The 25,938-nt window shown below is 34.4% G+C and overlaps 1 protein-coding gene across 1 annotated transcript; it reads left to right on the top strand.

Moving 5' to 3' along the window:
* The first annotated feature begins 471 nt into the window (after positions 1-471).
* MS3_00010386 (uncharacterized protein) lies at positions 472-24,205 on the top strand. Its single transcript, XM_051218755.1, has 14 exons — positions 472-707; positions 1,395-1,544; positions 2,501-2,616; positions 4,215-4,333; positions 6,761-6,791; positions 8,199-8,444; positions 9,468-9,587; positions 12,284-12,373; positions 14,746-14,865; positions 17,987-18,105; positions 19,185-19,300; positions 19,558-19,722; positions 21,297-21,434; positions 24,016-24,205. Exons 1-14 carry the CDS (start codon positions 588-590, stop codon positions 24,151-24,153), a joined length of 1,788 nt encoding a protein of 595 aa, XP_051071452.1. The 5' UTR covers positions 472-587; the 3' UTR covers positions 24,154-24,205.
* Positions 24,206-25,938: the final 1,733 nt, after the last annotated feature.

Here is a 25,938-nt window from a genome sequence, read left to right as displayed (position 1 = left end):
TGTTATTTAAAAGTTTTGTGCGAAATATGAGTGTTTATAATCAGTCTTGAAATTTAGTAACATTCTTGTATCAATAAACTTACCATTACACATGATTTCATGTAAGTGTTAATCGGAACATTCATAGTCTTTTAATGTACAAAAATAAGAATGACTTATTAGAATAATGGTGAATCTGAAGTCATCAGTTTTCATACTTTTCACTGAATGTACTTCATAGCTCAGTGTTTTGAATAATTTCACTTATATAAACAAATTTAAATGATGCTCGATGTTTGACCACTAACTCTAAATGTAACCATTCATTTGTAGAAAATGAAATTATTAAATTATTACTGTTAGGCAAGTGATTTAGAAATTCCTTTTATTTCCTATACAGTCACATTTTACTAATTTAAGTGATAATTTTCATTAGAATTATCCTGATGATTTACAGATAGATTCAATATGTAGCCTGTACTTTAATTTTAGCACATAATTAATTCCATATAATAGATTGCCAAATTTTCACGGTTAGCGGTGAAAGAGTGTTCAGATCAATTATTTCGTGACTCACCCCATACATTAAAACAATCTATTCACCTGAAATGGAGCTTCCGGGGATGTACAGAAATTTATGGATTACAATTTTAGCATTCCGAAATGTGGTTCTCTGCTTTTTATATGCTGGGCTGTTAACGTTACTTCCAATTATGGTACCTGGTAAGGTAAGAACTATGGTGATTGATCAAGTATTATTGTATGTGAATAGATTTGCAATACTACTGTATAATAATTGAATATTTTAACTCAGTAAAGAACTAAAGCTATAACATTTAGTAACTGAAGCTGCTTGTAATGATTATTATTTTTTTAAAGAACCATAAATTTGAGGAAACTTAGTATAAAGTCTATGGTCTTTAAAAATAACTGACTAGAACGTTCTGAATATTCCATAAGTTTTAAATGCGAATTATTTGTCAAATACTAGAAGTTCAGTAAGAAAACAAATCACCTTTTGGCCGGCTGATTTTTTAATAAATTCCTATTAATGTTTTCTCAAATATTAAGTGATCTCTGTATAAATGAGTATTCTGAATTTGTCATGCTCTTTGGGATAGTTAGACGTTATTTTGCAAGCTTCTTAATTAAGGTCCCTTAGAAAGTATATCATACAAAACATTTTCGTCAAAGTGAAGTTCTTTGACTAGGCGTTAAAACTAATATGAAACAAATTTGTCTATGAAATATCGCAGCTAATTTCTTTTAAGGAGAAAATAAATGCGGTATACATAGCGCTGATTTGTGTAACTAGATATTTACGTGCTGTTTCTCTTATGCTGTTTCTAATAAATCATTTTTTAATCATACAATATCATTGAATGTTTAGCTTATTGCCCTTATTTATTTTAAAGCCAGCAAGAGGAGGCTATGTTTTACTTCTTATGTCTGGTTTATGGGTGACTGAAATCATACCGATTTATGTGACTGCTCTAATCCCACTGGTGTTTGGACCACTACTTGGAATAGCACCGGCATCAACTATTTCTCCATCTTATACAAGAGTAAGTTTTATTAACTATAATTCTTAAAAATCACGAAAGTTGATGCTATTTTCTACTGTTAACTGGTGTCTTGATAAGAAATATAGGAGTTCTGATAATCCTACTTGATACTGAGGCTTAATTTAAGAGAAAATAACATGATAGCATTCAGAACTTAAAAGTTTTTGTTTTTATGATAAATTAGATTTTGCGTACCCTGTCCTGTCACAGTGTTCTACGATTCTGGACGAGTCGTTTTACTTCAAACGTTTCTACTTCCAGAATATGTTGGGACAGTGCATGATGCTAATTTTTTGTGCTAGGTTCAAAGAGAATCGTATGATATATGCATGCAAATCCGCCCCGTCATTGTTCCTATTTCAAAAAAAAGCCCCCAAATGCCCCGGTACGGCCGAGAGTGGGGAGAGTCCCCTCTCCCTCTCGAAATACTCTCACATGGCCACGCATATGTAGCCTCTTCCAGGCAAGTCCTACTCATTGCCTTCTCGTGGCGGGGATGTTCACGAAAATGAGAGGACGAAAAGCGAATGTCCGGCGCTTTAACCGGATTCCAAACCAATGGTGCACATGGGCTCCAGTATCCTTCGGGAACAAATGGCGTATGAACCAATCGTTGGTCACCGGCTACCATAGGACCGCATCTCCTTACGATGCTCCACTGCCTTGTGGATCATACCTTCAGGTCGAAGGCTCCGGGCGTGGCCCCCGAAGAGAACCACCTGCTTCGGTTTGGACACCCGGGCAGTATCACAGCCCTCTCACAAATCAAATGGGATTTGTGTGGCGCATATGTATTTGGTACCTCCTTGTACCAATATCTATGTGTTAAAATTATAATAAATAATAAATAAATTGTTGCATATAACAATTAAAATTTCTAAAGATTTTTAGTCCCCATTTAAAATTCCTTTTATGTAATATAAACTTTCCTTTGGATTTCTTAAAAAATTTTCAAGGATACAAACATGCTGTTTTTCGGGGGTTTAATGATGGCGTGTGCAATAGAAAATAATTATGTTCACAAGAGAATAGCAATTTCATTTTTAAAACTTGTAGGAAGTGATCCAAAAATGTATGTTAATTGAATTGAATACATTTGCTTATTATTAGAAGTTTAAACTTTGTCAGATAACTGACGCGTGACTTACAGTCCAGCGGACTGTGTTGTATTATTACAAAAATATGAACATATTTTGTATCAGTCAAGTTTAGATAAGCATGAAGTTACTCACTTGTATATTTGAATGATATGTGTTTGAAAGAGCATCTTTTAAGATATTTAAGCAGATTTAAAAACATAGAAAATCAGTCAAGTTAAAAGAATATAATTAGTAACTGAACAAATCTGTTGAACAAAAAGATATCATTTGAATCTTTTCAAGAATACAGTATTTGTACAGTTCAGATATCTGAACTAGATAACGAAGGTTAATAATAAGTAGGAGTCATACATGTTTTCATATTGTTGACATGGTTAACCAAGTTTTAGTGATATTTTAATTGTTTGTTTTTCGGAAATGTAACTGAGAGTGTATCTATGAAATGTGGTGTAGTTGTTGAGTCCAATGGTGTCTGTTAGAATTATTAAAAGGAATAAATCTTACTATCAATATCATTATTAAGTTAAATGAATTGCCTGATGAGAGGATAGTTGATTGTTTAAAATAATGGTATCCAGGGAATAATGTTGATAAAATTCAAATATTATCTTGAATTTACTTCTGACATGTACTAAATTCATATATTCAAGGATGCATTTTGGTTTATAAATCTTGCCTCATGTAGTAAGTAGAGTTTTTAAGAACTAATTTTGACTAAACATGTATCACTTTGCTACCACAACCCCGATCAGTAAACGGAAGCCATATATTTTATTAGTATCCTAAGGAACCAGAATTTCTGTTGAACAGTTCTCACTACCTTCACAATGAGGCTTAGATGAGCTCAAGTATAAAATCTTCGACAATATAAGATGTTTAGCATAGAGTTGAGGGGATTTTTGAATTTTATCGACATCACAAACCGATCGAACTCGTACAAAAACTGAAAAAACTGGAAGCACTGAATGACCATTTCGGCCTGTTATGTGAATCTTCCGGAATGCACATTCTCGACCTCGGAAGCGATAATCGAACTCAGGACCTTCGGTCTCATGAGTGAATACTTAACCAATAGACTACTGATTTTATCTTGAATTGTGTACAAGTTAGACTTCCATCAATCCAAGATATTGTACAACCATCTTCCATCGTAAAAAGTGTGTCGTGTCGCATATGAAGACGTTACCCACCGAAGACAATCGAAAATGGTTGTAAGGAATTTTTCGATTAATGAAAGTTAAACTTGTACACCATCCAAGATAGGATCAGTGGTCTATTAGTTAAATGTTCACTCATGAGACGGGAGGTCCTGAGTTCGACTATCGCTTCCGAGGTCGAGAATGTGCATTCCGGAAGATTCACATAACAGGCCGAAATGGTCATTCAGTGCTTCCAGTTTTTTCAGTTTTTGTACGAGTTCGATCGGTTTGTGATATCAATAACATGGAAGATTTGTTTGAATTTTCCCAATGTCAATTAAAATGTTATTGTTTTAGCTTACCATTTACATTTATTTCCTGAAAGAATCACTAGTTACATGTTTGGTTGATGATGATTTACCATTTTGCAGGCTTATGCTCGGCTTTATGTTACCCAGCTGGTTTCTGTCCATGTGGATGAGCAATACTGCTACTACAGCCATGATGATAACAATTTTGGATCCACTATTGACTGATTTAATGAAAGTTGGTAATGGAAATTATTTATTAAATCTTTCTTACAATCTATATTAGACCATATTAAAAGAAATGGGCTATCATTTCACCTTGACATAATGAGCTCAGCCTTTAATTTCTATTTGTTAGATCAACTTATTAAATAAAAATGTTTTCGTAAGAAACTAACTGGACAGAGGCCACAAAGCGACGGTGGTTTATAAAAAAGTGCGAATAACTTATAGTCAGTAAGGAGATTCATGGGTGAACGATAATAAAATCGAAATATATATTCATGTGGATATTTACAGGATGAATAATATCTTTTGTGGAGAAAGGCGTCATTTCCGTCAATTAACAATGATTATTTTATGCTCTATAGAGGGTTCCATGAAGATTTATTATTACAGTTAAAATTAAGCAGTCAATCTAGAAGAAAACTTTAATCAACATTTTTAAAGTACAATATGAAACATTACTGGTGAAAATGCAACCAGCTTGGCTTGGACAAAGCTCATCATCTAGTATCTTAAATTAATGAAAACATATGGCTAGCTTTGATAAGTCTAATTGTAAATTATACATAAAAGCCTGATCATCATTAGTAACGAATTTTGAACTTAAAAATATTTCTCAGGTCAAAATATCTAATTTTAGCAACCAATGGTTCACATGAAATACCGATTCTTAAGCTTACATGGTATCAACAGATTAATTAGTTCGCTCGAACACGTAGTAATCATTACAGCTAGTGGTCACAACAGAAGTTTGAATTTTAAAACCATACAATTTTAGCTTAAATATTTTCATAAGATGTCTTAGTTTTAATTAGGCGTTTTTTCTATCTTGTAATCTTTATCATGTTTAAATCTACTGGCCAAATTCATATTTCTTGCATGAACTTGAGGTTATAAGCATGAACGTTGTTGCAGATTCTAGTTTTTCTATTTAGTTTACTCCTTGTATTTACGGAATAGGGAGAACTAGTCCTAAAAAAAGTTTAGTAAAACCTACGTCATTGAATTCTATTAATAATTAATCAGATTAGTTTACGGATTAAACTATAGTGACTATTCTTTTAGTAAAGAAGAGTAGAATAATAGACTTAGAGCTGAATAAACATTAAATACCAATTTAAAATCAGCACATACATCCAAAGAGTCACAAGGATTCAGAGAGCATTTCAGGTTAATCTATCTACTTATACAAGTTAATTCACATTATTGATTGGATACTCACAATGATTTAAATAAGGAGTTGTTATGATAACTTTCTTGAGTTTCTGAAACCTATGAGAGGCTCTGCTTTAAAACACTAAACGCAAAGAAAAGTGACAGCACAACGGAAAAAGTATGTGAATTTGTGGTTGAAATATTCAGTTAAGCTACTTTTTCCTTCATTTACTTTTTGCATGGTTATAGTACGTTTATTATAATAGATAAAATGCACGTTAACTGATTTACACAATAAGCAATGAAACATGAGATATCTAACAAATATATTTCCATAAAATCATATGATATCGTATGCATCTATTTCATATTCGCCACTTACGTTTCGACATGCTTTGGGTTAATTACCGGAAGTCTGTTTTTGAGTTTTATTATTTATTATTTATTTGAACATGAATATTGGTACAAAGGAGAACCGAATACATATGCACCACACAAGTCACTTGATTTATGTTTAGGCTGTGATATTGCCCGGGTAGCCAGACCGAAGCAGGTGCTTACCTTAGAGGGCCACAACCGGAGCCTTTGACCTAAAGGTCTGGTCCACAAGGCTGTGGAGCATCGTAAGGAGATTCAGTCCCATGGTAGTCGGTGACCAACAATTGGTTCATACGCCATTTGTTCCTTCAGGATCCTGGAGCCCATGTGTACCACTGGTTTGGAATTAGGGTTTTCCAATTCCTCTAGGTGTATCCCCCATATCCACCAACCCGGTTAAAGCGCCGGACATTCGCTTTTCGTCCTTTCAATTTCGTATACAATACTATCGCCGCGAGAAGGCAGTGAGTAGGACGCCCCTAGCAATGGCTGTATACACGCATCCATTTGAGAGGATTTTGAGAGGGGGAGTTGACTCTCCTCAGTCTCGGCCATACCAGGACATTTAAGAATTGTTTAATTAGAACCATCAATTATGATCATTTGCCTAAAATTAATCACAAAATAATAATTCAGTCACTTAATTCCGACATCCCACAGACTGAGAAACAGAAGATTCCTTTGCGAAAGTGAGAGGACTATAAAAACTCTGAAACAGTATCAGTGAACTGACTGCAAACATTTTTTCTACTGATAGCTTTTTATGGAATACAGTACACCGAAAAATCTCACAAAAAACAATAAATCATCCGGAAGTTTTAAATTCACAAAATGCTTTTAATACACAAAGCACTTACATTTTGCTTATTTAACTTTCTAATTATACTATTTATAAACTTGATCATTTACAGATGAAGCAGATGAAGAAGAACATAATGACAGGTAAATCATTTTATACCTTCATCAATTCGAGCTTAAAGTATTTCAAAAAATTGTGAATAAGTATGGAGGCAAACCATGCCATTAAAAATGTATATTCTACTGAATACTGAGTTTTTCGCTTGCTGGTTTCGTGAGCCTGATATATAATCTTACACTGATTATTTGATTAAATTAATTATTAGAATAAAAATGTATTCATTAGTAAATGTACCAGTGTAACTTCCAAGTTGATCTGTATCCAATTTTACTTTAAAATCAGTTGCAAAAATCTCATATTCACCTTGTAGTTTTTATCACATAGTACCTTCTATGGTATATTGGACAAATTGTCTCATAATAAACCGATAATTATTTCGCTTGCGTACTAGCGCTATGTTAATTGACAAACTGTTTTACAAGAAACAAATGATTAATTTCATGTATATTTTAAAAAAGTGAGGAATCTGCACTCTTAAATTAAGTTTACTATCCGAAGTGTCATGTATAGATGGGCAAACAGCTAGAAAATTTGTAAATGTGTGATGTAAAATACCGCTAAACTAAACAACTCGGTCGTTCAAGTTAGTTGTTCCGTACTGTAATCCATCAATAACGGTGAGACTAAGTAGATAAATGACGTCATGAAGTTGCCGACAGGTTTTGTGAAGATAAGAAAAATCACCATTACTTTGCCTCTATACCCGAAGTGCAATAAATTCAAGTAATGAGAAATTATAATATATGCCCGTCTATTTTCCTCATGCGAACTGAACAGGAACGATATTCACTAGTAGTTAACAACCGTTTGGTATATTAATCAGCAGACTTAAACACACGGTTTCTTTGACAAAATGTGGTATTACCTATCAAGTGAACTTATTTTCGTTGACGCGGGAAAACTATGGTGACAAAGTGTTTTGTTGAAAATTTATCATATCCTTTCAAATGCTTAAATCTTCCAGTAGGCTCTAGAACTACTGTCTGAAAACCTTTTTAAACTAGGTTGATTTGCTTCTAAAAGCTTCCAGCGTTTTTGCTGACAGCCTCCAGATACTGGTATTAATTACCACCAATCACACGTATTTCACAAATTACAAAAACAATTGCTACATTGCACTTATCACTACTGGTTAGTGTTGTACTTTGTCCATAAATCAAAAATCAACACTGTATTAAGAAATATCTCATTAACAGAATCAAAATTTCACCCCAGTTTACATCCGTTATCTGTCTGTTTTTGATTAATTTGCAGAATTTTACTATATTCTTATGTATACTTATCGGTCTAATTTGCTGACACATCTGGATCATCACTTTATTAGGCTTATTTTAATTTCAGAATAACATTTAGTTATATTTCAAATCTTTCATTTTGTAATAGTTGGCTGAGGAGATGAAATTTATCTAAATTATACTTCCTTTATCCAGTAATGAATCAACTTTGAGTTCAGTGAAGCCTGAAATTGGTAATGGACAAGATTCTCAGGTATCTAATACCAACTGTGTACAAAATGATAATTCTGTTGCAACACCTAAAGTTTCAAATGAACAGTCGAAATTGAAACGAATGAGTATTGGATTTAGTCTCAGTATTGCTTATGCATCTTCAATTGGCGGTGTGGCAACAATCATAGGTACTCCACCTAACTCCATTCTTCAAGGAACTACCTTAAGGTAAGATTTCGACAATTATTTTCTTAATTTTTTTAGTCAATAGTTAAATTACTATCGAGTATATTTCACTGATATGATTTTTTTCAAACTTTTTTTTTACAGTTTTAAAGATGATCCCATAAACTAGTTTCGTATTGTAGATATTTTGCAGTAAAACTTATTTTCCAACTCCATATTCATGAAATTTACATCCTCATTAACTCTTTTTGTAAATCAAGCTATATGTAGATACACTTCATATAATTATGATCGTTGCTAACGATATCACTTAATATACGGGAAATAATTTTTCTCTTTTGACTATCATTTATTTACATGCCTTTTACTTACAAATAACGGGATAGCCGTTCGCGGATGAAATAAACTTTATAACTTAAGCTTCGGGGAGTTCAATAGTTTTCCATGTTATCTTCCTACACTCCTCCAACAAATTTTTATTTTACCGAAATGCCTTAAAATATTTTGTTGTTTCATGTGCTCTGGGTGTTTCTTCCCAAATTTAGAGTTTATTAGCTAATATCTGCATGTCGGCTACCGTACTGCTTATAAAGTATTCACATAAAGTAAAGATTCCGGATAGCAAATACTTCACTAGAATGGGTATTTATATGACCATTGAGTGATTACTATAGTAGTATCACCACAGCAGAAATCGAAATCAGTGAATCAATTACATTACATCAGGTATTAGTTTTTGAAACTTATTTAACAAGAATGAAGTTATACTGGACATCTAATTATTATTTAACTATCCATCCAAATGAAAACCGAAATATTTGCGTAACTACTTGTGGAAACAAAACACAAAACTTCTTATAAGCTCAGATGTATGATTGAAATATCTCTTCTGATAAAAGCTATGGGTAAGGCGAGTACTAAATCAAAAATCATGCTTTTTGGAATAATTTTCGAAAATATTAGCTGGTAGAAATTATGTTTATATGTCTTATAAATGTCATTTATCATGGTCATTAGTTTAAATTATCAACTTATTTATACTTTTCAACTTGCTACTTGAATCAGTCGATATGGTGATTCAACTGGTTTGAATTTCGGTACTTGGATGGCTTACGCACTTCCGCTTTCAGCTTTCATGTTCCTGTTCGTCTGGATTTGGCTTATCATTTTGTTCTTCGGTCCAAAGTAAGAAATGAAGCTATTTATATTATAGTGTTATGCTTATAAGTTTAACCAGTCTCACTGAACTCATTAGACATCGAAGCAGTACACAACGACATTCTTATATGTGTCACTCCACCAACAATCTAAGAGATCAGGATAGCCATCAGACAAATCAAGAAAGAGAAAACAGAAAGATTCGACAGCGTGCCACCTGAAGCATAAACGTCAAAAATAGAAGTAGCATCAAGGATGCTCCACTTTCTATTCAGGAAGATTTGGGAGGAGGAACAAGTACGGACAGACTGGAATAAACGACACCTCATCAAGATATCAAAAAAAGGTGATCTGAGTAAGTGTTAGAAATGTAGAGGCGCCACATTATTATCAGTACCAGAAAACGTTTTTGAAAAAGCATCCCTGAACCAGATTAAAATTCAGTAGACGCCCAACTTCGAGACCAGCAGACCAGATTCCGTTAGGATCGGTCGTCCACTGACCAAATCGAGACGCTATATATGATCACTGAACGATTAAGTGAATAGGATCTTCCAATATACATCACCTTTCTTGACTATTAGAAAGCGTTTGACAGGCGGCACTAGCAACGAAGTCAGAAAAAGCTTCAGGAGAAGGAATTATGAAACAACTATATTGCACAACGAAGAAACTAGCAGGACAACGTAGTAAATCAGAGAGACCAGTTAAGGACAATGAAAACGGGACAATCACTGAGACTCAAGGACAGAGGAACAGCTGGGTAGAACACGTAACTGAACAGCATCATTGATGAACAAGGAGGATCTGATGCAGATATAAAGGCAAGGATTGACAAAGCAAGGGTCGCATTCCTACAATTCAAGGAAACATATGGAGCTCAAAACAACTGTCAGTCGACATCAAATTGAGAATCCTGAATACGAAAGTCAAGACAGTTCTGCTGTATGGAGCTGAGACGTGGAGAACTTCTACGACCATCATCAAAATGCACAAGTATTTCAAAAGAATTGTCTACTCGAGATACTCAATATCCATTGACCGGATGCCACCAGCAACAACCTACTGTGGGAGAGTATATATAAACTGCCGGTTGAAGGGGAAACTAGGAGAAGATGTTGTGAGTGGATGAAACATGTATTGAGGAAATCACCAATGTGCATCATGGAGCAAGCATTAACTTGGAATGCTGAGGGGAAAAGGAGAAGAGGGAGACCGAAGAACATGTTGGGTCGGGAATCGGGAAGAGACATGAAAAGGATGAATATCGGCTGTGAACAACTGGAAAGGATTATCTATGACAGAGTTTGATGGAGAATCGTGATGAGCGACCCATGCTTCTCCACGAGGGTAAGCTGGCGTAAGTAAGTACCGTTTAGCCATCACAAATTCATGTTAGCCTACAGTTTATTGCATTTGGTTATTATGTGAAGAGGCTGCATACTAAATGTTAATAAGTCATAGAATCTTGGACGAGGATATTTGAGGGACCCTACTGGGAAATATTTAAACATACAAATATTTTGTTGAATTTACGAATCGATCTATTTTGTATAGTTATTGAAAAACTGAAAACACTAAACGGCCTTAGCGACCTATTATGTAACTTTTTATCACTACTGATCCATGACCCTCAACGGCGGATTGAACTCAAGAGTTTCGGTCCCGCTAGTGAACGTTTAACCTCTAGATCACTGATTATATATCCAATCGTGAACAAGTCTTACGTCAATTAACTCATGCAAGGTTTTCAAAAGTTGTGGAGGTTAGATAAATTCGTGACTTCAATGAAACTCAACGATATCCATACTCACAACCCTTATGTGTGTTCAGTTTTTCAAAACTCTATATTTGTGAATTATACGCCAGAAAAATGGTTTTCCAGCTACTTGATCGACCTGATTTAACTCATCACTGACATTCTATTTAAAAAAATATTTTAATCCAGTTATTTCTTCTCAATTATTTTGATTGAAACGAAATCACTCAAAAGAAGTCATGTCTTTTTAACTAGTTCTGAGTTTTATGTCTACAAATTATTCTTAACGTGTTTCCAAATAGATTTTAGAGATTCCATCTTTGTGAGTACTCCATATTTACCTAATGTACCCAGTATTTTGAACTTAGAAAGATTTATACATTTTCACGAGGCTTTAATTACTTAAGACATCAGAATTTAAAGCTCAATAGATGATTAAGACCATAATAACATCTTTGATCTTTTCAACGATTATAGACGTCTATTTGTTGTAGGTTGTAATTTGAACCATTCAACAACACAAAATTTACGAGTCTTTTTGTACGGAAGTCGTTAAAGGAAAAATGATAGTAGTTTTTTCCACTGACTAGAATATGTTTTAGTCAATACAAGAACATTTCACTTTTTCATTAGGAAATAAACCAGAAAGCAAATTTAGAGCATATATATAATTTTCTTTTGTTTACACTATGTTCTTCGCCTAATCCAAACTTTAGAACTTCAATGGAATAAACACTAAATTTTCTCACCAACATATTCGGAGAACAGATGTACATCTCTACATGATTGGTAAATTTATTACTACAGTTGAATCATTAAATTAATCAACTAAAAACACTTTCAAATTACACTTCACAGATTTTTTCGAAATCCACCTATTTTGCGTCAGCTGCAATCTAGTTAGATAAATATGTGAAGTCTTTAAATGTGTCAATACACTACTTTTTGTTCACTTTTTTTCTAGAAGTTTGTGTACGTTTAAGCAGTCGAAAAGAAAGAAAGAACGGTTAGCCCAAATATTAGAAGCAGAACAACAGAAACTTGGATCGATCAAGCAAGTTAATTGATGAATAAATGCATATTGTAATGTGAACTTGTATTTCAGTCATCCTGAAACTTTGACGATGAACAGTGAACAAACACCTAACTAATTTAAAGACTAAAATTAAGTTCATCGGGCCAAACTGTAAAGAATCATTAGGAAGTATTTAACGACAATCTGAGCAAGTGAACAGTCTGAAGATTCTGAGAATTAAAATTCTCGTATAGAAAAAGTTTGATCAGTCCTAAAGGTCGACGCCATTTTTAAGTTATCAACAAGAATTCAAAAGTAGTCAATATAAAATTAATTCTTCTCATACACTTTACGTTTTTCGAGGAGGGCAATAGTCTTCAACATTGTCTGTTAGTTCAAATAAAAGAGATTAATGACTATAAAAGTCATTTATTAATGATATAAACATTGGTAAAACTGAACATTCAAACTCTTCTAACGTGTTGAAGTATGTGTTTTACTAAATGTGCTATGTTTAACTAAAAAAGAATGAAACAACTAAGAAATCAGAGACGTTTACAAACAAATAATTTGACAGCATAACTTTATTCATTATGACGAATAAAACTTCCAGCTTAAAAAATAGTTAACGATAACTCAATATTTTCTTGAACTCAATAACCACCTTTAATGTATCGGGGACTAAAATAGTATTATTAGATGTTACTCCTCTATTCACAAATATTCCGTTCACACAAACTATTTGTTTCTGATGCGATCATATTGACCTTAACAACTTGAACGTCAGGACACGAAAACATTTCCTAAAAGAACTACTTCTAAACCGCACTTTTAACATGTAATTTAAATTTAACGATGATATCTATCAACAAAAAAGTGGTACCACGATGGGATCTCCATTTTGTCGTCTTATCGCAGACCGTTTTATGGCCAACATTAACACTATCGTTCAAGCAACAACCGATAATATTTTTTTGCAAAAGATATATGAGTGATACTTATATCACATCTATGACGAAAACAGTGACCATAATGAAATACAGCGAGAATTAATTGATCGTCACCATTTGATTAAGTTCGCAATAGAAGCGGAGTCGAATGCAGAATTCCAGTTTATTAATGTTCTAATAAAATTAAGATCAGATGGATCTTTTCAACGATTGATATATGGAAAGCAGACCTGGAATGGAAAGTACAAAAACTTCTAAAGTTGTGTGTCACTGAGTAGAAATATAAATTTAATACATTCTCTATCATCAAGACCCAGAAGATTATGCGCTGAAGATACATTTGATGATGAGCAAAATATGATCCGAAGAACACTTCTGCAAAGTAGCTTCGCTTCAATGTTCATTGATAGTAATCTAGAAGCAAAAACTCAATTTGAATGCACTCTCATAGTTCCTAAGTTTTATTGCTAAACGTTAAATTCAAGGGAGACGTGTATATTGAGATATCAAAGACCAGACTATCTAGATTTCTGAAAAGGACGTTTTATTCAGCAAAGCTGCGAGATGTTTTCTTTAGCATGAAACTCATTCAAGGAAGTGTAAAGGACAAACCACCGATTTTGGCCACCTCAATGTCCATTTATCATTTTTTAGTTCTTGTAGAAGAAGTTACTTTGGATGAACAAAGCGTGGACTTGGCAAGCGAATATCCTGGCACTATCCTGTATGACTGTCTAAGGATAATTTAAATCGATCAATGTCTCAATACTTGAACACATGGTCAAATCTTATCACATCCAATCACAATAATCGACGTCCGAAATCAACTACGAAGTGAGAAGAACTAGTTCAAAAATGGTTTGGACCATGAATTTTCAGACAGTCGAGGCTGTAGCAATTTATCATTTTAAACCTGATCTCTGTTCACTAAAAGATTATGTTTAGTCTCTCATTTTTTCATTGTCTTAGCACTCACCCGAATCTTACTCTTCTACTACTTAGTAAAATAGACATCTTTTGTTATTATTCCAAAACAATTACGCAACTTCAGTTCTTGATATTTTTTATTACTGTGCTATATGATGCAAAACCCATTTTATTCACTACTTGAGAACTTTCGATAACTTTGATCTGGTTGAAATAATACTCTTTCATTTATAAATTATTATCTTCAATGCATGAAATCTTTTCATAATTTTGGTTATATAATACAACACCACTTCATTTTCACTGACTATAACGCCTGATACTTGTGTAAGTTTGACAATATTTTATATATATACAATTATACAGCTTCAGAGAATGATATCGTCGAAAAAAGTAGTAATGGAGTACTCTCGGAATGTCAAATTGCTCATCAGGGATTTAAAAGTGTTCTACAACTTGGTCTATTTGTTTTGTTCTTTTTCTGGACAATATTTTAAATAGTTGAAAATTAAAAGTTTTGCTTTTTTGTACTAGATATTGTGAAGTACTGTCTGGAGGTCTTTTCTTATTGCTCACAACACTATGGATGACGCGAAATATTGGGTCATCAGGATGGGGAAAGCTTTTTGTTGACCCCTCTGATCCTAAAACATCGTGAGTTTCTCTTATTTCTTTGCTGAAATAAGTTTTATTATACTGTATTTCAAAAACAAAGATCTAGAATTATAGGAAACTACTTATTACTACTAGTAACCGATTACATGGCTGAGTCCTCTGACACTGGAGGTGTCAATAGCCTTTAGCAATCTCCAGTCTATACAATATGATCACAATCACTAAATCATATGCACCAATTAAAATTGCATTTTTAATTGAGATCATAAACTGATCAATGTTTGACCCCCACTGATAACCTGGAAGCACTGGACAGCTGTTTCGTCCTAGTATGAGACTCCTCAACGGTGCGCATCCACTATCCCGCACGCGGGACCCGAACCCAGGATCTTCAGTTTCGCGTCAAATGCTTGACCTCTAGACTGCTGAGCCGGCATTTTACGGCGTTAATCCCCAACTTCAAATTACAGTCTTTAACAGTTTCGAATTAATATTCAAATTAGACAATTAAACTGAATGTACACAAATGTAGGAAAACTTAATTTGTCTTAGGTTCACTTACTTTACGCTCACGTCAAATACTTACAAGCACATGTTTACTGAACGGATGGTAACAATACATCTCTGTAACAGTAAAAATGTACCTTGTTTTAAACTAAGAACTTGAGATGAATCATTAATAAGCGGTTGGCTTTCTAACATTGGTGTTTCGTCTACGAATTTACTAGAGAATGTGTACGAAGTAACAAACAACTTCAAGAGAAAATGCATCTTTTATTACCTTTCTTTGAGTTTAAATCCGTTATACTCCGAACCCAACTAAGGACTAGCTATATTAGCAGCTAAACGATTTTGCTCAAGTACAATTGAGGAGTCTAAAGATTAAATTGTAGACGTATAAACACAGAAAAAGTCTGCTATTTGTAAGCCAGGTCATGTCACATTTTACGAAATTGCATTATCATCATGTTTATCTCCCTTCTTCTCCTTCCTGTTAAAGTGCAGATTTAACTAAAACAAACGAAATTCAGCTGCACATGTTATTCTTTCTGTGTCGTCTGTCTACTCTGGGAGTTGTTAATCATCATTTTCCGTCTTTGGATTTCCGAAAAGGTCAGCACATTGAATGATCTAGCGCAACCAATCTCATTACACTTGGCTTTGTTTAATAATTTTAATTAAGTAGTAAGGGGCTTTGATAAACCATTGTTTTCCATAATCATGAAGCTATTCTGGTTGACATGATCATTTGAAATAACAGGACAGAGAAGCTGTAGTAACTTAATAGCAGGATAGTAGTATGATTTTATTACAACTTGCATCAAATATTTTGAATGCAGTCAAACATACTAGACATTAAATGCCGGGAATTACGGCAGGATTGGAAATGGCATTATCAAATATCATAAGTATGAACACTATCATACATATTGAGAACCAAAAATCATTGAGCCTATTGAATTTACGTTATGTTAGGTGTTCGTCTAGTTTTCATGCTGGCATTCGCCCTTTCGATCTGCCAAATGTACACAAACTGATCGATAATCACTAGCTTACGACAGTTTACCCTCGTGGAGAAGCATGGGTCGCTCATCACGATTCTCCATCAAACTCTGTCATAGGTAATCCTTTCCAGTTGTTCACAGCCGATATTCATCCTTTTCATGTCTCTTCCCGATTCCCGACCCAACATGTTCTTCGGTCTCCCTCTTCTCCTTTTCCCCTCAGCATTCCAAGTTAATGCTTGCTCCATGATGCACATTGGTGATTTCCTCAATACATGTTTCATCCACTCACAACATCTTCTCCTAGTTTCCCCTTCAACCGGCAGTTTATATATACTCTCCCACAGTAGGTTGTTGCTGGTGGCATCCGGTCAATGGATATTGAGTATCTCGAGTAGACAATTCTTTTGAAATACTTGTGCATTTTGATGATGGTCGTAGAAGTTCTCCACGTCTCAGCTCCATACAGCAGAACTGTCTTGACTTTCGTATTCAGGATTCTCAATTTGATGTCGACTGACAGTTGTTTTGAGCTCCATATGTTTCCTTGAATTGTAGGAATGCGACCCTTGCTTTGTCAATCCTTGCCTTTATATCTGCATCAGATCCTCCTTGTTCATCAATGATGCTGTTCAGTTACGTGTTCTACCCAGCTGTTCCTCTGTCCTTGAGTCTCAGTGATTGTCCCGTTTTCATTGTCCTTAACTGGTCTCTCTGATTTACTACGTTGTCCTGCTAGTTTCTTCGTTGTGCAATATAGTTGTTTCATAATTCCTTCTCCTGAAGCATTTTCTGGCGGTACTAGTGTCGCCTATAGCCATTTTGTTGATTGCACATGAATCCACAAATTTGTCACCATTCTTGTTCCTTTCTCCCAGTCCATTTTGTCCTATGACATCTTCATATCCGGTGTTGTCTATTCTAACATTGGTGTTTAGGCCTCCCATCAGGATGGTCAGATCTTTTCCAGGGCACTTTGCTATGGTCGATTTCAGCCTCTCGTCAAACTGATCTTTGTCCTTAATGGTTCGCAAAGTTTTCAGTGCAATGTGTTTACATCTCAGTGAGTGTTAGTTGCTCTCATAAAACTTTAAGAAGTTGTATAATCTTTCTACCTGTTTTGAATTATGTATGTCTAACTAAAAACTACAAACTGAAATCATTATTTGTCCTATACGCAGAATATTTTAGTAGTACTCTTGGTTAATGATTAATAAGATCAAACAAGTAAATACATAATAGTTATGACTGACAAAATAGTTTTATCAAGTTTTGAAAAATAGTTAAGACTGGATAAATAGAAAATCCTGGATTTTGCAAGGGTTGTGAATGACAGAGCACTGAAAATCTAGTTTTTGTACCCAGGTGTTGTGTTCTTAATAATAATCAAGCAGATATATTGATAACATTCATAAGACGGAAATATTGAAATTTCTGGTTATTATTTATACTTCTATCAGAGAATCTATGAAGTACAAGACTTAAATTAACAATTCTTCATGAATTTATATCAAAATGTATGTGCTAATCGTTGATTTGAAAATTGTATTCGATATATCGTAAGCGTGATTAATTAAACTTGAACTTCATATACAAGTTGAATAAATGATGACGAATTAATAATGGTTTCTGTCTGTCTGCGATTTGTTTACAAGAAAATACATAACAGACAGCACCCCAGCTATCTTAATGGCTATCATAACAACGATCTTACCAGCATCTAATCCAATTAAGCTTTGGAAACACTGGAAACACTGTTACAAAACTAAAACTGGTGAGTACTGTTGAATTTACATTGTTCATTTTATTAGTGTGTAAACAAGTAGTTATGCGAACCAACCTACACTGGAACCTGTAATTCTTTACACATACAGTTTTTTCTAAACAAATGAAAACATGATAACAACATTTTGGTCATGTGTTGGGAATCTGAGAGTAGTTAAACAAGGCTACGTACATTGAAATGTTCTAACATTTTTCACATCATGATAAGTACAAACTACCTTTGACATATCAGCATGCTTAGGCTCAAAAACGAGGTTTTTGCGATGCTTCTTTAGTTGAAGAGATTAAAATGATGTCTTCTTGTGCATACAGAACCAGTAATTCATTCTGAGTAGATGCAACCAGCAAACATTTTACTTCGATTCCACTTATACCCACAATCATTTAATTAGTAAACCTTACAATATATTCTTTTTCTGAATTCGTTTCTTGATAGTACTGAATCTGGGGGCAACAACTTATTTGGTTAGTGAATATTGATAATATTTACGACTAGGACTTGAACACATTTTAATGAAAACTTTTGTGGTTCAGACGTTATTTCAGTAATATTTTAAGCGATAATTAAAATGGTAATTCGATTATCCCAATGATTCATGAAGAAAGAAACTAGGAAGTCTCATAATAGCGTGACGTTACTGTAACTATCCAATGAAGTAGACTCAGTTATAACGATTGGAGTTAAAAAAACGTCTATGATCTCTTTTTAGTATGCATATTAGACAACCGAAATAATCCCACTGTGTACTGAGATATATTGATTTTCTTGTTATTTTGAATCAAAGAACTGTAAAATAACTTCTTGTAGTGATAAATTGTAACTGAAAGTTTAAAAAATTGTGTCTATTTAGCGTTATTAGCATATTAGTTGGTGACAGGAAGCAGCCTCAATTTTTAAAAATTACTGTTAGAAATAGGATTACTGGTCATTTGACTTGTATCATTTCCAAGTTATCACAAATTTATTAGAATTCTTCATGTATCAGATAGAGGTCAAATAACAGCCAAAAGTTTATGAAAAACAGTTAAGTGAGAAAACTAAAATTTTATCTTGGTTTTGTGTTCAAGAGCCAGACCCAGAAATAACCCGTGTCCTTCTTCCCTGGAAAGTAGCATTGGTGAAGTTCCCGTGGGGTGTAATTGTGGTGGTCGGAGGAGGATTCGCGCTGGCAACTGTAATGCAGGTCAGTTGTAATGATGAATAGATATGTTTTCTTGGTATTATTTAGTCAGCAAAGAAGCAGCCATTATCTGGATTACATTTTTGTTTCCTATGGTTCTGCATAAAATCGACCAGCTCAGATTAAAAGCTAGGCTGAACATCTACAAGCCTTTGAGCCTGAAAATTTTGTTTTCTTGTAACCCATTTTAAATGTCTTAGCACGTTACCATACTACATATCATGATATAAACACATTATCCTATTTCCGTATTTATTTAGGCTTCTGGTTTGACGAATGTAATTGGAGAATATCTTAGTATGCATCTGAAATACATTCCATTTACGATTTTAAGTATAGTCTGTACACTTACAGCAGCAGCGATGACTGAGTTCACATCCAATTCAGCTACAGCTTCAATTATTTTACCCATTATTTATGGTTTAGTAAGTCAGTCAGTGGGTTTTTGCTTATTTGATGAATGGAATCTTTACCATACCTTTTCAATCAGTTTTCTGTCACTTTTTGGTAATTAATTAAGTGCCGTAATTAATTATTATACTATGACGAACAGGATCAGTTTCGGCCATTATTATTTACTCTGCATCTAGAACAGGTTTGCAGTTTTCCTTCGTCGTAGCATTGAACTCATTTCACAAACATTTCTGTTATATGTTAAAGTTCTAAGTAGTCTAACAGAATTGGCTATATTATTTTTATTTTTTACAAAAGAACGTCGTCACAAACAGTTAACAAAACATTACACTACTGAGTGCAACATCGAAACTTTCCATGAGTTTTTAGGCCGGGATTGTCGCGAGATAGAACATCAAATTCCACTTATGATAGATGATGGAAATGTAAACTTTATGATATTAAACAAGACCCATTAGTAGTCATATATTGTCTTAGACGTTTCTTTTCAAAGGACATGATATTTACTTTCAATAGTTATGGTTTTTACTTGGTACTGGTTGACAATATAATTCGAAACGATGAATTACTCGTGATAAAAGTGATTAGTTGAGTGGGCCTGAATACTACTAAATGTTAGTGTTATCATGCATTTATCTATTGCATAGTCAAAGCTATGTTTTCATAAAACTATTATTCTGGCTATTTCGTTTGGGTGAATCAGTGAACAATTTTCTGTCATCTAAAGCCAAAAGTAATAGGGAATGTTGTTTATAGATTGTCACACACATGCACCTGGATGATTAGTTGCTAATGCAACAAGACATCAAACCTTGAACATTATGCTGACCAACACTGAATGTAATAAATGCAAAACAGATCGCTTTTTAACTTTTAGAAGAAGGTTAATCAATACATCACTAAAAATCACGAGAAAGGGGAATTTGTTTTTAGTTTTGCATCGAGTTGCTCAATGAGATACATTTTTGTCCACATTTGACCATGTAAAATATCAATGCATAACGAGTGAGTATTATGTGTAATCGCAATAGTTGTGATCATGACGTTAACCTGTTAAAGATTAGGACCTGTCTCGTCACATTTTATCTCAAATGACTGTCATATCATAAAGAAATGGCTTTTTGTTCTGCTGAGCAGTTATAAATTCCAAAATTGAAAGTTCATTCTGAAATATACTTAAAAAGTTTATTTAAAACCATATTTCGAAACATTCTAGGCAATGTATAGTATTTCATAACACTAAATTTAGTATTTTATGGAAAATTAAAAATACTTCATTGTCCACATTACGAATTACAGCAAGTGAGTATTTTAATTTTTAAAGAGCAATCTTCTAGGCTATCTTTTCCAACTAATATCATAATTGTCAGACTGCTCAAACTGCAGAACAGCTGGACCAGATGATCTGTAGATTCCTACAGTCAGTCTTCAGTAATAAGGATAGGAGGTCTATTGACCTATATTAATCCTTGCAGTTTGTAATACTGTAGAGGTTCAATCTCGTTCATTTTTTCACAACTCGTGTTCGCTTTATCGATATCTTAACAACTACAGTTTTTCCAATACAAAAAATTATTTATTGCAGTGCGAGGGACTTGCGATTCATCCCTTTTTGTTAGCGTTCCCTGTAACTGTTGCAACTTCCTATTCATTCGCACTTCCTGCTGCTACACCTCCTAACACTATTGTTTTTGCCAAAGGAAGGGTTCGGGTTAAACACATGGTATGTTTAGCTTTTCGATGTAAAAATCATTATTGAACTTTAAACATTGATGACTTTCTACTTGCCAAGTTTATTTCTGAAATTCTAATATGAGTTACGATACCATACAGACAATTTTAAACTTCGACTAAACTCGCACAAACAAATTCGATTCAATGTGCTGTTTTTAAAAAAAGACATCAAGATCGTCAGGCAGTTGTAAATAGTTTTGTAACTAAGCTAGGGATTTAGAATTAAGTCACTTTACGCAGATCTTCGGCTGGGGATAAACACTAGGTTGTCACGTCAGCTAAGTGTGTGGTAATCAGCAATTGTGATTATGTTTTCTTTATTTCGTCACTCAGCTGTAGATATCCAGAAATAGCTTCTACCATGGAATTATTCGGAGGCGCACCCTTTATCATGCTGTAATTTTTCTCCAATCATGACTGACTGAACTACGCTTGACACGTCTGTAGCGTAGCAGAGTGGCATTTTCGTAGTAGAAAACTTTACATCTCTTATCTAAGCCAGCAAAAATGAAAGACAATCAGATGCACTCACTCATGCATTATGATAGTGTAAATAGCAATTCATTCACTTTTTGCCACGTTCTCTGCATGAATTCGGATGAGTCAGTCTGTAATACAGTAGGAATTCATGAATTAACTCATTAACAGTTTTTATTTGATTCAAATCTGTGTCGTAACAAGCACTGGGAACTTCATGTAAACAGCGCTCTTCAGTTTCTAACCCTTGTAGTATTTCCTCTAGACATTTGGTATTAGCAAGAAAAATTGATAAGCACAATTTCGATGTTACTCAACTATATGCATTATAACCTTGTTCATATTTCGGTCTGCCATTGCTGATTCTGTTTACAGAAACTTATTCGTCAACCCTATAACAGACACATCATCAATCAGTATTAAGTATGACATGGTTTAGTTACCTTGTTCAAAATAAGCACGCGTCGTTTTACTTATGAAGATTTTGTGCCTATTTAATGTGGTGTTATACCCTGTTCCTGTATACGTTCAGAAAGCCGCTAGAAAAGAATATCAACGTCAATTGTTACTCACATAATTTTTGGTGAAACTCTACTTTATGGACGACCTTTGAACGAATTTTTAGGTGACCTTGAGGACATTAGCCAATCAGAAGAGAGTTAGTATGAAGTGAAAGTATATAATAAAAAAGTGATGAATTACAATGGATATTCTTCTTTTACATTATTTAAGAACTTGTTGAGGTTTGATATAGGTTCAGAAGTTTTGAAATCATAGTGCATGCGGTATAAGAACTCGTCCATATGACTCCATAATAATCGTCCTCTGGAGCCGTGGTAGGGTCTTAAAAAATACTTCAGCCTAGACCACATGCCCTCAATGTTGTTTGTATGGACCCCCCGTCGTTGGATCAAAGAAATGACGTTTGTGCACCACCACATGATGCACAAAACCAAGTCTCGAGAGGCATCTATACGCTTTCCAATCATCGGTATAGCCGCAGCTAATGTTACTGGAGACTTTATGATCCAATTTGCAACGATTATCATGGTTTGTCTTAGCCTTAGCCGTGACCGGGCAAAAAAAGTGCCAGTTCGAGCAGATTTTTTTCTACAACATATAGTACAACGAAATACAATGTCATCGCGAGTCTGCACACCGTGCTGCGGTCATTTAATTGCCGCAGTCACAGACACAGGAACTTCTTAATAGTCCCATCTGCTGTAGTCTCTCAACGATCACCTATTCTCTAAAATCTGCTGTAAAACGATCGAATGTGAGCATCTCGCACTGAACTTAGCGCCGTGACCTTGAAATTCCCTAGACGCTTCTGATTGGCTCGTCCATAAATTAGAGTCCTACCTAATTTTTCTCTGATATGTTACATAATGATATGCCACTTCAGTACAAAACAACGCTACCTATAATGGATATAACTTTTTACGGCTAAGTACAAACAAGTTATACAATGTTCATAATTAGGTTTATGCTTAATTGCTTCCACTTACATTTTATAAACAACTACGGACATCTATGCTCAAAGTCACCATAATCAAGAAGGTGAACCATATGTAATGGCTTTTACGGCTTATTTTCATGAAAAGTCAATCTGTGATCTATTTTTTGACTGGAAAAATGGAGAATTTTATTTGTTTGACTTTGTATTGTTACAAATAACCATATTACGCTAACTACAGATTTACTTAAGTGGTGAGCAAGAAATAAGTCAAACTGCTAATAAATTAGAATAAAAACTATGTTGCAAGCACAAGCATTACGAAAATTTACGTGTGATGGAAAAAAGGCTGCTAATAGCTGATAAATAACGACACAAAAAGTCCACGACAATATGTTACATGTGCGCGAAAACCCGTGACTTAACGTGCATACTGTGACATTGGCTGCCGAATGCGAGATCAAAATTGCGAACGAGAGTGGAGTTAATCCAGATATTTAATTGACACAACTGAACAACTAGTAAAGTTGATTACATGTGATGTTTGGTTTCACCAAACATTTCGTCTGTTTTGCCAGATGATGAGAGATTTCGTAAATTGTTTGTCTGAATATGTTCCATACTTTCCATTTTATAGTTATTGGCCGGGGTCCCATTGAACATAGTTGGTGGTTTAGCTGCTGTTGCAGCTGTATCAAGTTACACGGTGCCGATATTCGGGTTGAATACTGTGCCTTCTTGGTTTAAATCCGTGACGAATACAACAAACACCTGAGTTTTTTATGGACGTTCATATCTCTTTTGTTAAAATATGTGATTTCTATTCACCTGAGCTCTTTTTTCAGACTTCGCTGGACGGTTTTGCATCGGTGGCTAGTTATTTATGTCTCAAATGTGATTAAAAATGGAGAAGCGCATAAAATCAACTCAGCGAAAGACAAATACTTTGTAATGTGTTACATTAGAATAGTTAATAGGGTCGGACACATGTCAAATCATTTTATGGCTAGCTCCTACATGTTCCATACAGATACTAACAAAATTAAATGGCCTGTCGACTGCATTTGAGTAATCCAGGCCAAATAGTAACCGTTTGCTGCCACCGTGATATAATTTAGATGGTTGCCCACCTCTTTTTCAAACATAATGACTTAAACGCTTAGAAATTTTGAATTGCTTGTTGTCAGTTGCACGTGATTAGCCTTGAAGGAGTTTCTGATGTTCCCGGCATTTTCTGGTGTCAGCAAACCCCTTAAGTCATTGCAGACAAAACAAACCGTGTTCTCTTCTTCCGTACAAATCTTCGCTCATTATTAGTGTTGTAAATTTTCACATGAAATCTATTTTACCTTAGTTTCATTAAGAATTTGATTAGACTTAGGAGAGAATGTAATAGAAACAGAAACAATCACATGCGATACTGATGAATTCCTGAAGACCAGTTAATTGTGTGGCTTTTTATAATGAATTGAACACAATCTATAATTGTTGCCGTCCGTATTACCCATTTTGAAGTACTTTTATTTTGTGAACTTCCCACGTTGATCGTGCTTTTTAGCAGCAGGTAAACAGATGAAGAAATAACTGAGGTCGCTCTTGAACAAGTGGTAATGTTTCTAAAAATCCTCTCTACGAAATAGTAGAACATAACAGTTTTGATATTACGTCCTAATGGATGTAGTTCGAATTCTTTAAAACCTTCAGTTACAGATAGGTCATTAGTCCTTCATATCAAGTAAATAAGTCGCTAAAAAGGGCTGAAAAATGCTACTTGACGAAGAAGCTGTATATTCCACACAATCTGGAGACCTGATTCTTTTGGATAGAGGTTTATCAATTAAAACCGTTATCAGCTGACAGACTTTGTGGAGTAAAGCACAAAGTCATCAAGTGTTTAAGGAATATTAATAAGTTGCAAGCCAAACAAAAAGGTCGATGGTTCAGACCCGAAAAAACAATACGTCGATCACTTAATTTAGGGGTTAATTAAAACATTCTAAACATAATCGGTGAAAACCAACGAATAAAGGAGTATATGGAAGGACCCGAATTAAGGGCAAGATGAATAGCAACAATTTCATCTGTAACCATAAGGTCAACTGAATATGCAAGTGAATGGGCCGAGACTAACACCTTTACAACAATGCTTTAGGGGTAAAAACGGGGGGTTATCGTTATACCATATATATATATATATATATATATATATATGTAAAAATATATACATACATATAGAGAGAGAAAAAAAATTTTTGCAAACTAACAAACATATATACAAACTCATGCGCAAACGTGCTTGTAATGAACAGATACAGTTGTTCCGAAGGTTTATTCATCAGTTCAAATTCCTCAAGAAAATGTATAGCTTATACGACAATATATATTTATTGATTCCATATCAATCAAAGACCCTATGGGCCATAGATCTTGGTTCGCTCTCGACCACGAGTAGTAGTGTCCAGTCCTTCAGCCAACAACGCTAAGGTCATGTGCTAAGAGGTGCTGCGTCGCAAGAAAACATATCTGAGGTCTACGAACAGAATTGCAGAAGGTTTGCAAG

This window comes from Schistosoma haematobium, chromosome ZW (genome assembly GCF_000699445.3).
Source record: "Schistosoma haematobium chromosome ZW, whole genome shotgun sequence".
Lineage (NCBI taxonomy): Eukaryota > Metazoa > Platyhelminthes > Trematoda > Strigeidida > Schistosomatidae > Schistosoma > Schistosoma haematobium.
Note: the sequence above shows the minus strand (reverse complement) of the source record. Positions and strands in the feature narration are given on the sequence as shown.